Raw genomic sequence first — 13107 nt, forward strand, 5'->3', positions numbered from 1 at the left:
AGGGAACAGGAAGGATTACAACTATTGAGGTAATCAGTATACCAGGCAAAGTGTTCACTGGCATTTTGGAAGGGAGGGTGCGATCAGTGCAGTGGTTGAGAGGACGTAAGATGAAAACCAGTGTTGTGGTTTCAGACAACAGAGGGGCTCTCAGAATCAGATTTTCAGTATGCGGCAAGTACTTAAAAAATGCTACGAAAGGAATAGACGGTTATATTTGTTTCGTAGATCTAGAGAAGACATATGACAGAGTACCAAGGGAAAAGATGTTTGCCAAATGGGGGACTATGGGATTAAGGGTAGATTATTACAATCAAAAGCATTGATGATAATTCGGCTGTAGTGGGAATTGATGGTAGAATGAGTTGTGGTTCATGGTGCTTACAGAGGTTAGACAACGCTGTAATTGACCTTTATTGTTCATAGTTTACATGGGTCATCTGCTGAAAGGTATAAGGTGGCAGGAAGGGATTCAGTTAGGTGAAAATGTAGTAAGCAGTCAGGCCTATGCTGATGACCTGGTCTTAATAGCAGATTGTGGTGAAAACCTGCAGTCTAATATCTTGGAATTTGAAAATAGGTGCAATGAGTAGTCTATGGTATGAAAATTAGCCTTTCTAAGACTAAATTGATGTCAGTAGGCAAGAAATCCAAGAGAATTGAATGCCAGCTTGGGAATTCAAAGCTGGAACAGGTAGATAATTTCAAGTATTTAGGATGTGTTTTCTTCCAGCACTGTGGTATAGTGAGATAGACTCAAGGTGCAGTAAAGCTGATGCAGTAAGCTCGCAGCAGTGAGCTTGCAGTTGTGATCAACACTATTCTATGAGAAGGAAGTCAGCTCCTGGACCAAACTATCTTAACGTTGGTCTGTTGGTCTGAGGAAGTAAAGGTTAAGTTAGGAATGAATTTGATGGATGAAGTTGTACGCATAAGCCTGCTTCGGTGGTGGGGTCATATGAGGCAAATGGAGGAGGTGGGGTCATGTGAGGCGAATGGAGGACGATAGGTTACCTAGAAAAATAAAGATCTCTGTTATGGAGGGTAAGAGGGGTAGAAGGAGATCAAGATGACAATGGTTAGACTAAGTTTCCAACGAATTAAAGATAAGAGGTATTGAACTAAACGAAGCCACAGAGATAGTTACAAGTAGAGGATTGTGGTGGCGATTAGTAAATTCACAGAGGCTTGCAGAATGAACACTGAAAGGCATAACAGTCTAGAAGATGTAGCAAGAACCAAACGAGATATGTAGTAGAAACTTATGGCCACAAAGGGGAGGGAGGGAGTATTCATGGGTCGCTAGTGTGAAAAAACTGCTGCTGCTGAAAGTATTCATCCTTTCCCTGAGGGCAATGGCAGGCATCCTAGGCAATAATGCCGTCTCATGCCAGGGAGATTTTACACAGTAAAGGTGGTGTTCGGAGGAGGTGAGGGGGTTGGCGTCCATGGCCTATACTAGGAACTGTCCTGGCATTCGCCCTAATACAGGAGAATGGAAAACCCTTTCCAGGACAGCTGACGGTGGGAACCAGCCCCTTTCCATCTCCCGAATACAGAGGCGTAGATCCGTGCCCACCCCTCCTCTGCTCGGTTGGTTGGATGAAATGCAGAGGTGTCGGACCACGGATCAGCCATGGCCACTTGTAGGCTGAAATGTACCCTGTATCCGCCGACCCAATGTGAAAGCCATAGGCTTGAATGTTTAGTAGCAATGAAAGCTGTGTGTAGCAGAGTAGTGATATGTGCATTACATTGGCTAAAAGAACAGTTATTTCCCCGCACTTGCATCGCATCACAGTTTCCATGTTTTATACGTCTCTTCAAGGAGTACCAGTCATTCTTCCCCTCATTCCCCTCTGTACTTGTTTGGTTCATTAGATCTCCCATCCTGGTAATTTCATTTTGTGTTTAGGTAACATTCTCAAGATTTTTTTGAAAATTAGCTGGGTTATGTACCCCTGTCAATAAGAAGCAGGCTACGCCACTGTCCTGACGTGATACTCCGATAATCCAAAACACCCTGGTTAGAAGTTGATAGGTTTGTGATTAAGCTTATCTTGCATCCTATGAGGAAGATAACTTGCAAGGTTTCATCTACACATCATCATATGCAGTTTCCAACTGTTGGCCAGGTCCGCTTGGAACATAAGCCTCTCCATCTCCTCTCGTCTTCCCACCACTTCTCCCTCCTCACTCTTGCCCAATCCTCTCCTGTTCTTTGCACACACTCTTCCACTCTTATTATCCACCTGTCTCTTGGTCTTCTTCTTGGTCGATTTCTTGTTATCTCCATTTTGTGCTTCCTCCTGGGTATCCTTTCCTCTGTCATTCTCTTCATGTGACTATACCATCTAAGTCTAGATACCTCTATCCTGTAGTGGCTCTTCTTTTACTATATCTCGAACCTTCTCATTTCTCAACTTATCCATTCTTGTCACTCCTATCCTGCTTATCAGAAATTTCATTTCATTTGCCTGTGTCCTAGTCATGGCTCTCTTGCCTCATTACTCACGTTTCTGTTGCATATGTCAGAATATGTACATAGTACATTCTCTGAGGGACATCCTTGCTCCAAACCAGGCTTCTGACACTTTTCAGGAATGCTTCTGCTTGTTTTCCATGCTTGATTATTTCCTTATTTCTTCCACTTTCCTCTGTCATACTTCATAGGTACTTCAAGATCTCTACCTTCCTAAGCTGTTCCCTCCAAGCATTATCCCTCTCGTAGGTCTCTCATTCTTTCTAGTTGTGATCACTATCTCGCTATTTTTAGCGTTAAATTTCATTCCATATTTTTCCACCTCGTCTTCCCATGCATCTAACTGTTCCTGGATATCCTCTTCCTTCTCTCCCCAGATGAACAAGTCATCTGCAAACATAATCACTTTCATTTTTCCTTGCCACTTTTGTCATCAACTTGTCCTTACTGCAATGAAGAGCAAAAATGACAGAGCACTTTCCTACTTTCACACAACTGACACTCCCATGATACATCTCCCTCACTCTTTCTATTGTCTGCTTCTCAACACCTTTTTTCTGTGAGACTTCCCATACCTTGTTTCTGCACACATGATCATATGCTTTCCGATAAGGCCATCAGTTGATCTTTACCTCACTCATAGTGATGCTCTTGTAGTTGTCTTATTGTGAATATAAGATCTACTGTGGACCTTTCTGATCTGAAGCCATACTGCTCTCCTCTTAACTTTTCTTCCACCTTCTTTCTGATTCTATTCTCCAGTCTTCTCACAAGGGAACATTGGGAATGGTTAAGTCGTCAATCATGATGAAACTTGAAAACACATTGAGGTACACGTAAAAAAGATGTTGGCATCAATTTTGGGTGCCTACATTCATTAGGGCGTTAACTAAGGGGCCTAAAAGTTGTGACATTTCAAGTTCCGTGCGATCAGCAATGAAAACCTGCTGAGCAGGCACACTGCTTGCCTGGAGACACACCTCTGCACTTCCTCCCCTCCCCACTCCAACTGGTTCGCCGCCACACATTTCCCTTCTCCCCGCGCTTGCCAGCTGCTTAGCTGTTGAATGGGACCGGTGCTATACTTTGCTTCTTTTCGTACTATAATTATTAAAATCCTATAAATAATGTTCTGTTTCACACATAATGATAATAAATAACCTAAACTAATATACACATATTTTATTCAAATTTTATATTTTCATTCCTGCTAATTCCGGTGAGTTGTCATATTCATGGGTACAACCCCAAGTTAAGCACCACCGGACGTGGTCAAACGTGGGATGGGGTACCGCGTCTGACCTACACTTAAATTATTATATACTTCCAAAACGTCTTAAAGCTGTTGGTAGTGTCCTTTAGAGTGGACATACATATGAAATTAATTAAAATAAATCACCCACCTTTAAACAACGTTAAATATCTTTATTTAAATAAATTACGTGCCCGGTTAGAGGATCTCTTAATGAATGTAATGAGGTACGGTACCTAGAGATATCAAAACCTGGTTACAGGTCCAGATCCTCTTTATGTCCTTCTCCCCCCACCCATTTTGTGTACAGTATCAGTTGTCATAACGAAGTGAAATTGCGGACGACAACAATAACAATTATAAACTTGGAGTTTGAATCTACTGGTATTTTCCATATTGCGTACTCTGGTATAAGGAAAATAGGTAGTGTTCTTATTTGTGCTTGTACTGAACGGTTTATTTATGTTTTGCAGTGACAGACACAACACATTTCAATTGCAGCAATGGTTGTTGAATATAAATCAATTTAATGCATAGACAACTTTGATATGAGTATGACATGGAATGTAGTAAAGTTTGACATAATAAGAAAAGTCTTGAAAAAAAAAAAAAAAAAAAAAAGATATGCATTTGTATATGCAGTAGATATACAGTAATCACAGGCAGACCTGTAGTCTTACTTTACCAGTACTTTTGCATTACTGTATAGCTGACAAAGGTCTGTGTATTCAACAAGTACTGATATTAAGGTATCACACTACATTCTTCTGGGTACAAGGCAGTTACATACGCAAAAATCTAAATGGCTATTGTACGAACTGGTACAACAACAACAAACAATTACAAGGCGACACAGTAACTTGACTGACTCCGTATACATTACATCGGGCAAACTCCCTGTCAATAACTGATAGTAAACAAAAACAATCTTTGGTCTATTCGAAACATTAAAAAATAGTGAAAAGAAAACTGAAACAAAACACAATTAACAACAGGCACCATACTTCTATCACGGGACTATGCTTTACAATAGTGGTGTTTCTTGGGTGTTCAAATTGTCCAGGATGATCATCAAGGTATCCACTGTGGTACCATGAGTACTTCCACATGTTTTTGAATGACGAGATGTCAGCTGGCCCCGTGATGTAGGGGTAGCATACCTGCCTCTTACCCGGAGGCCCCGGGTTCGATTCCTGGCCAGGTCAGGGATTTTTACCTGGACCTGAGGGCTGGCTCGAGGTCCACTCAGCCTACGTAATTACAATTAAGGAACTGTCTGACGGTGAGATAGCGGCCCCGGTTTAGAAAGCCAAGAATAACGACTGAGAGGATTCATTGTGCTGACCACATGGCACTTCGTAATCTGCAGGCCTTCGGTCTGAGCAGCGGTCGCTTGGTAGGCCAAGGCCCTTCAAGGGCTGTAGTACCATTGAGGGAGCGGGGGGGGGGGGGGGGGGGTCAGCTGGAAATGTAACAGTGATTGCAACTTTAAGTTGGTGTTACGGTGGTGCAGCACGATACCGGTATTCGTAAGTCGTAGCCCGGTAAATTAAGGTAATTCAGTGATAATTTTAGATTATAGCAACATAAAGGGGGAAAATACATGATTTATTTCTTTTAAATTCCATTTATCATATAGAACAGAACATTAGCTAAAGGTTTTGATCATGAATGTCTTCTTGCAATTACTTCATCTTGAACACTTTATGATTTTGTGCAACTCAATTAAGTCAGGTTATTTGGTGATACATATTAATTTGGTGATAGTAGCAAGGTAATTTGGTGATAGTTATTTTAGAACACTTTTTACTTTCAGGAGTTGTATAACTACATTTCACAGGAGATTTTGTCTTATGATGAGTCTTCACAACACAAGTGACACATTCACACAATTGTCATCAGTATCTTGTGATTGGCAATCTTTATGCATAGTATGTGTACAAAAGCTGCACTGAATCCACTTTTCCCCAGTTTTGCATTTTGAATCATTAGAGTACGATTTTTTGCATATGACACATATCCAATCATCATCTAACTTTACACCTGAAGGTCCAGGAATCAGTAAGTCTACATGAGCGTTGCTAAGTCTTCTTTCCTACTACTGTCGCTGCTTGGGAGGGGTGTGGCACTTCGCGGAAGTGTCTTCTGTTTTTCTGTGAGCCTTTCACGTCTTGGCTCTCTGGGAAGTTGAAGAAAGTGCTCAACATTGGAATTTGAGTCTGCAGATTCACTTATTTCTGAGAAAGATCTCTCAGTTATGACAGATGAAGCAAATCTACAGAAGAGATCACATTTTGGTTAAAAGGCACTATTCCAGCCTTTCTAAATCCACCTGTTATGTTGGCATGGGAGAAACTTGAAATAAATACAGGATTGAACAATGAACGGAAATTAAACTGGTTTAGTTTATCGTTGGGATGATTTTGCATGTAATCCAAGTTTGGGTAAGATACCTTCTGCTATACCTCTTTCTTCACTGTTTTGGAGCCATCGTTTGAGAGACGACCACGGACAACCTTTGAATTTTGAGGCTCGGTGCACTGTCATACATTCAGTCGCTAATCTAGCCGCCTCCTCTAAGTCTGCACTGTCGTACTGCTTGTACACTTATGGATTATCATCTTGACGAAGCTAATTTGATGACAAGCTATTTTCTGAAAATGATGAAATTTGTTAATTTACACTACCTACAACTGAAATATATTTAAAATTCTCATTCCTTCAGACATTTCATGAACCAAGCTGGAAATAGAAAATAACATTATTGTGGGTTACCATCAGCTGAGAAGAAACGGCTTAAGTATTTCAGTATTATCTTAAGATTTGTGCCGAAAGTTGTTATGGCATTAAACTTTTCTCTCAATGCAAAAAATAACTAACCTTCTTAGGAACAGTTTGACACCAGTACTAACTAAAACAAACGGTATATTGCCACAGTTTATTTCATTTGAATAGCACACTGCATTTAATACGTCTGCACTTGCCAAATCACTACAGCTGAGTGTTATAAAATCTCATACCTGAGTAAGTGAAAGAAGCCAAGGATTATACCTGAGCGCAGGACAAAGGAAAAACCCAGGACACCCAGCTGACAACAGACGAGCACAAAAACAGAACAGACTTTGTGGTGGCATTCGTTAACATTATCACAAAATTACCTGTATCACCAAATCCGAAACCCATACACGTCAAATGGCTGACAAACTGCTGTAGCGCCAGCTGGAATCGTCACAACTTCTACTTCCATGCCATGAACAAACGCATTGTGGCCAGAGAAAGAATCTAACAATGAAATGTTTTGTCCATCGGGTAAACTTGGTTTCAAGATGTCGTTATACCATCTCTGAACTTCTGCTTTGCCCATCTTTCCAGATATGGTGCACACGACATTAATATTTTTATGTGAAAATATTTTTTTCTTAACAAGGGAACCAGAAAACCATTTCTTTCCTTTAAAACTATTAGCAACGGGGAGAGTAGCTCACCTTCTGCTGACACGGTAGGCATAATCGTGTAGCTGTGCGTAGTAGAGGGAATTGATTGGACCACCGTGCTGATCGACTTTTCTCCTCAGCGCGCTAACGTTCTGCTAGTGTATATTTCCAAATTAAAGCTGCTTTGGTCGCTGTTAAAAACCTGGGATGGTTTGTGTAAACTTAACTGTATTTTTTCTCTTACATTTTCCACAAACATTTTGGCTTCCACCGTAACGTCAGTTTCCCTATCAAGTTTTTTCGTTGCTGTCACGACAGTAATTTTTCGGGATGTGATTCCAAATTTGTTTTTGAAGTCGTACAACCAGCCTGAGGACGCTTTAAAGTCATGGATCCCTCGAGAGTGAGCACTTTGCATTGCCCACTGTTTGATTGTGACATCACGGATGGTGGATGTACGGTACTCCGGGTCAAATTTTTTCTTGCAATCCATTGCAATGAGATCAAATTTGTCTTGGAGAGAGCCTCCTTCATCCACTACTTTTTTCCAGGCGGACAGCTGTGCCTCACTATGCAAACGACGGAATTTCTTTTGCACAGTTGCAAATTTCAGATTTTTCAGTTTTCCACTCCTCCAGTAGTTGACTGCTCTTGTTTTATACTGTAAGTCTGCAGTGTCCATCGAATTGGCACTGTCTTGGATTTGTCCCGGTTCTGGCTCGCTATATTCAAAATCCTTTTCGTGTTCCTCCGACTGATCAGACCCGTACATCAAACTTGTAACGGCCTCTAAATACAGACTGTCACCTTCAAGACAGTAACTTATAAGCTCTGAAAAACAAAATAAAAATGATTAAAATACATGTTGTTTTATACATATTTATTGACTCAAACAACGGAGAACACAAATGTTTGTTTAAAAAAAAGCGAGAGAGTTATCGGTATCAACATATCAGACGGTCCAGTGCTGAAAACTAAAACCAAATACATTAGAGACAATACGCGACACTCCCGGATTTAGCTTTGTTAAAATGGGAGACAGTTCGCAAGTGGCGCTCGTAGTGGCGTGACCTGGAAATTCGCGCTAAATTCAAATATCATTGGAAATGTATATACGGAAATGGATAAATAAATTACGTCTAGAAAGAGTGTTACTAAAATATTAACTTCAAAGTTGCTAAAGCAATTCTGGATAAATGAATGAAGAATTATTTAACAGGTTATTATTTAAAGACTGAAATTAGACATATAATCAATATGTGAAATGGCCTGCTGTGAAAGGGCTTGATCTTTCATTTATGCATTTCTTTTTTAGCTTTAGCATACCTGCCTGAACTTTCATGGCTAGATTTGTCTTTTTTGTCAGTTAAAAGAATTGTATCATTACATTAGGACACTTGTCAATAAAAATATCGGCACATTTCTTACACACATGATTCGATGAATTTGCACTTAAGAACTGGACTATTTTCCTTTTAAATTGAACCCTACTGAAAGAAAGAAAATCTATAAATTTAGCTGCAAAAACAATCAAAATTTCCCTATAAGCATTACTTGCCATTACATTAGGATAAAGCAAATTTGCATCATATTGTTTCAACAAAATATGTACATTTCTTAAATCACCCATATTTTCTTCAGTGCTTGACAACGCATTATGGCATTCCAAATGGGGTAACTTGGAACACAAACAGCCACACACACATGCATATGAATTTTCCTGAATTAAATCAAAACCCACAGATCACACCTACAACAACACATCGGTATTGAAGGTTAACTGCTACACTAATACAATAAAATAAGCTTATTATATTTTAAGCCAGTTAAAATATGGGTCACGCAGGTCAGAAGTTTAGGAACTATATTAAAAATATCTTTGTTACTGGAAGAATATATATGTAAACACAGCGTTTACTTACATTTTCTTGGCACGAGGGAAACTGAAGAAAGACCGCGAATCCTTCTGCCCTTTAGTTATTGCAGCCAAACGCAGCACATATCTTTCCACTCACATTCACAGGAGATATAAAGGAATGACACACACTACTATTTACTTATGTCAGCTTAATGCAAACGCATAAATAACACCAAAAACCTCTCAAAATCACCCATATTTTCTTCAGTGCTTGACAACGCATTATGGCATTCCAAATGGGGTAACTTGGAACACAAACAGCCACACACACATGCATATGAATTTTCCTGAATTAAATCAAAACCCACAGATCACACCTACAACAACACATCGGTATTGAAGGTTAACTGCTACACTAATACAATAAAATAAGCTTATTATATTTTAAGCCAGTTAAAATATGGGTCACGCAGGTCAGAAGTTTAGGAACTATATTAAAAATATCTTTGTTACTGGAAGAATATATATGTAAACACAGCGTTTACTTACATTTTCTTGGCACGAGGGAAACTGAAGAAAGACCGCGAATCCTTCTGCCATTTAGTTATTGCAGCCAAACGCAGCACATATCTTTCCACTCACATTGACAGGAGATATAAAGGAATGACACACACTACTATTTACTTATGTCAGCTTAATGCAAACGCATAAATAACGCCAAAAACCTCTCAAACAAATACACGTGCTCTTACGACAGAATCAGTAACTCCATGTCACTCCGTTAGATAGAGCTCTAATCTCTGTCCCTCGATATCTCGTAGAGTGTCGCGTATTATCTCTACTGTATTTGCTAAATCCTAAAATTTCATATGCAGCGCAAAAGACCATGCTTCAGTCTATGTTATTACGGCCTATGTCACACAGTGTGACATCACCCCGTGAGTGTCAAAACCTATTTGAAAACAGTGGACTGCTTAACACTCGCCCTCAATCGCGTCATAAAGCTGCAGCTCCCAAAAGTTCAGCGGACCTTCTTCACCGTGACTTCCGTGATTTGCTTGAAAATAAACAATAATTTTGGACATGCTCAACGACATCGCGCTTAAGGAATCGTTGCAAACGTTTTCATAAACATTTCAGAAAATGTAAACTGACTAATACAATGTGGAAATTACAAAGGAGAGATATGAGGAAAGCAGATAGAGTACGCAAAGTGTAGCACCGGTTCTCTTCGACAGCCAAGCAGACAGTAGGCGCGGGGAGAAAGGAAACGTGCGGTGGCGAATCAGAAGGAGGGGAGGAGGTGCAGAGGTGTGGCACAAGGCAGACAGTGTGCCGGCTAAGCATTGGCCAGCAGGTATTCATCGCTGTTCACACAGAACTTGAAATGTCGCAACTTTTTGGGCCCTTAGTTAACACCCTAATGAATGTCGGCACCCAAAATTAATGCTGACATATTTTTTATGTGTACCTCAATGTGTTTTCCAAGTTTCATCGCGATCGGCGACAGCCATTGCCGATGTTCCCTTGTCAGTCACCTTTACACAGTGTCATATCACTGTGACTCCCCTATAGTTTTTTTAAATCTTCTGGGGTTTTCTCTCCACTTCTCTCCATCTTAAGTCCTTTTCTTTTTTTTTTTGTGTTTTTTCCATCCTCCATGCTTATACCTTCCTCCTCAGTAAATTTTAAAAATACTCCTGCCACATTCCTGCGAGTTTCTTTTTTCCTGCACTTCATTTCCGTTTTTATCTATCACTATAACGTCACGTATTGTGTACTCTTACTTGATTCTAACTTTCATCTGTTGTCCCTGGGTTGTTAAATATGTAGTTTGTCATATTTTTCCATTTTTAGAAGCATCTGATATTTCTTTACAGGTTTTTGTCATCTACAAGTCCATACATGTGGGCCACTCTTGGAATTGGACTATCTGTTGCACTTTCAGTTGTAGGGGCAGCTTTGTAAGTATGCCTTAACCGTCAGTTCAGTACTCTACAATGGGTATAATTGTATCTTACTTTAATTTTAAAAAAGTAGCAAGTAAAACATTTTAATTCCATAAATACAATTTTCAACATTACAAATATAAAACATTAAGACTTACAGCTTCTCTGCGTAATTGATAGTATTTTTGCTGGTCAGTGTATAAGAAATTAATATAGTTTTGGAGAAGGTTCAGTTGAAACCGTCTTGGGAAAACAGTGAAACAGGTGGGAGATTGATAAGTGAAATTATTTAGAGTTGTGCGGTTACAGCTAATGCTGAGGCAATGGAAACGGAAACTAATGCATAAAAATAAAGCTATTAGCTCACAATAATCCCAGAAAAGCTGTAGTTATCATCATTACCCTCTCTCTCATACTAGTTAGGATTTATATGTGGATACTGGAGTCAAACTGTTCATGTCCACTAAAGACTACAGCAATGTTAAGCAGCTGCAAGTTGTTCTTTCTTAGCTGCTGATTTTGTCATAAACTGAGAAAAGAAACAAAGCATTAATCAAGATAAAATTGGAATTATCTGTATGTTGTAACACTATCACAGTGTATCTACATGTTTCAGGTTAAAAAACTTCTAGTTACGTCAACACTGTGTTTTAATTTTTTGCAAAAGTCATGTGTATTATTAAAAGCAGCAGTTTGTCATAAAATTGATTGCATTATCTATAGAACTATCAGAGTCCAGGAAAAGGAAGTGTTATGAAGTGTGCATCAGGAAAGAATTAAAGAATTTGAGAGAAACTATTTTTATCACTTTGTAAGTGTTTTGGGACTCCATGGAGAAGTGAGATCATTTATATCCAGCCACCCTTTTTAATGGTAGGTTTGGTATAATTCCTAACTCTCTCTGAATGAATTTGGAGGTAGATATGGTAGGCATCACTATGGACAGTCAGTGTAGGTCAGGTAGATAATGAAGCATGACAATTGTTTCAGCAGGAGAGAAGAGGGCCTACAGATCAGCAGAGTTTGGAGACTGTTACTTGTGCCAGACTACAGAGGTTTGAACGCACTGGGACGAACTGCACAGGCCTTAATAACAGCAATACGAGAGAGAGAGAGAGAGAGAGAGAGAGAGAAGTCGATGGTGCCATCACCTAGTCTTCAGATACTTTCAAAGTATGGGTGCACACCAGCCTGCATCGTATAGTCTCGACAAGGGCTTCCGCAGGGCAGCTGAGACTTTTAAAATGAACCAGACTTAATATCCTGACAAATAATTTAAGGTTGTTGATAGATTATAATTTCTTTGCTACTTTGCATGAAATTTTGAATATTTACCCGTTTGCTTGTACTGTGCAACACCTGTTATAATTATTCTTTTAAACACCCGTTACAGAACTTGTAGCTTTTTACTGAAAGGAAAACTTCATAAACCTGAAATTATGACATCAGGAGATTAAGTGGTGATTTTCATCATTCAGAATTTTTATGGAATTTAAAAATGTGGAACATTTACAGAAATTTTCTGGTGTTTGGTACTGTACCAGGAAAAGTTGCTGGAAAACGAGCATGAGATGGGTCCTAGGTAGTGTTCGGTTCTTAGGAGCCAGTACAGAGAAAGGTACTCGCGGTGCGAAATAATAGATGTTCTGTTTCTAAGGCTAGCTTTATGCAATTGATATGATGCGTAGAAAACTTTATTATTTCGATGTGAAACCAAATTAATTGTACTTCCTTTTTGTAATAATTATTATTGCACTGTAGAAAATTCTCAATAAATGTCTGTAGCAAACGAAAGTCAAAAGAATCACTCTTTATGAAATAAATGTTGCTTCAAAAGAGTCTTTGAAAATTCAATATCAGACAAAACTTAGTTTTCTTCAAGAAGTTAACATTTGAAACCTAGAGTCTTTTTAAGAAAAATGCCTACAGTCTTTTTAAGAAAAATGCCTACAGTCTTTTTAAGATTATTATCACTTGAAAAAAATATCACTGGAAATTTCTGGAATACTTTGAAATTTCTTAGTTCCTTGAATTAATTAATATTTAGAAATTTCATGATCCGTATTGAAGTGGGATTACAATATTTAAAAATTAAGAAGGTTCCTCCTATTCAATACAAAGATATTTATTAA

At 39.0% G+C, this 13107-nt stretch overlaps 1 protein-coding gene across 1 annotated transcript in view; it reads left to right on the top strand.

The window, feature by feature from the left end:
- LOC136862998 (V-type proton ATPase 21 kDa proteolipid subunit c'') overlaps positions 1 to 13107 on the top strand; it is an 89963-nt gene that overhangs the window by 34331 nt on the left and 42525 nt on the right. The window contains exon 3 of the mRNA XM_067139317.1: positions 10907 to 10990. Coding sequence (XP_066995418.1) covers positions 10907 to 10990 — 84 coding nt within the window. The remainder of the gene's footprint in view (positions 1 to 10906; positions 10991 to 13107) is intronic.

This window comes from Anabrus simplex, chromosome 2 (genome assembly GCF_040414725.1).
Source record: "Anabrus simplex isolate iqAnaSimp1 chromosome 2, ASM4041472v1, whole genome shotgun sequence".
Lineage (NCBI taxonomy): Eukaryota > Metazoa > Arthropoda > Insecta > Orthoptera > Tettigoniidae > Anabrus > Anabrus simplex.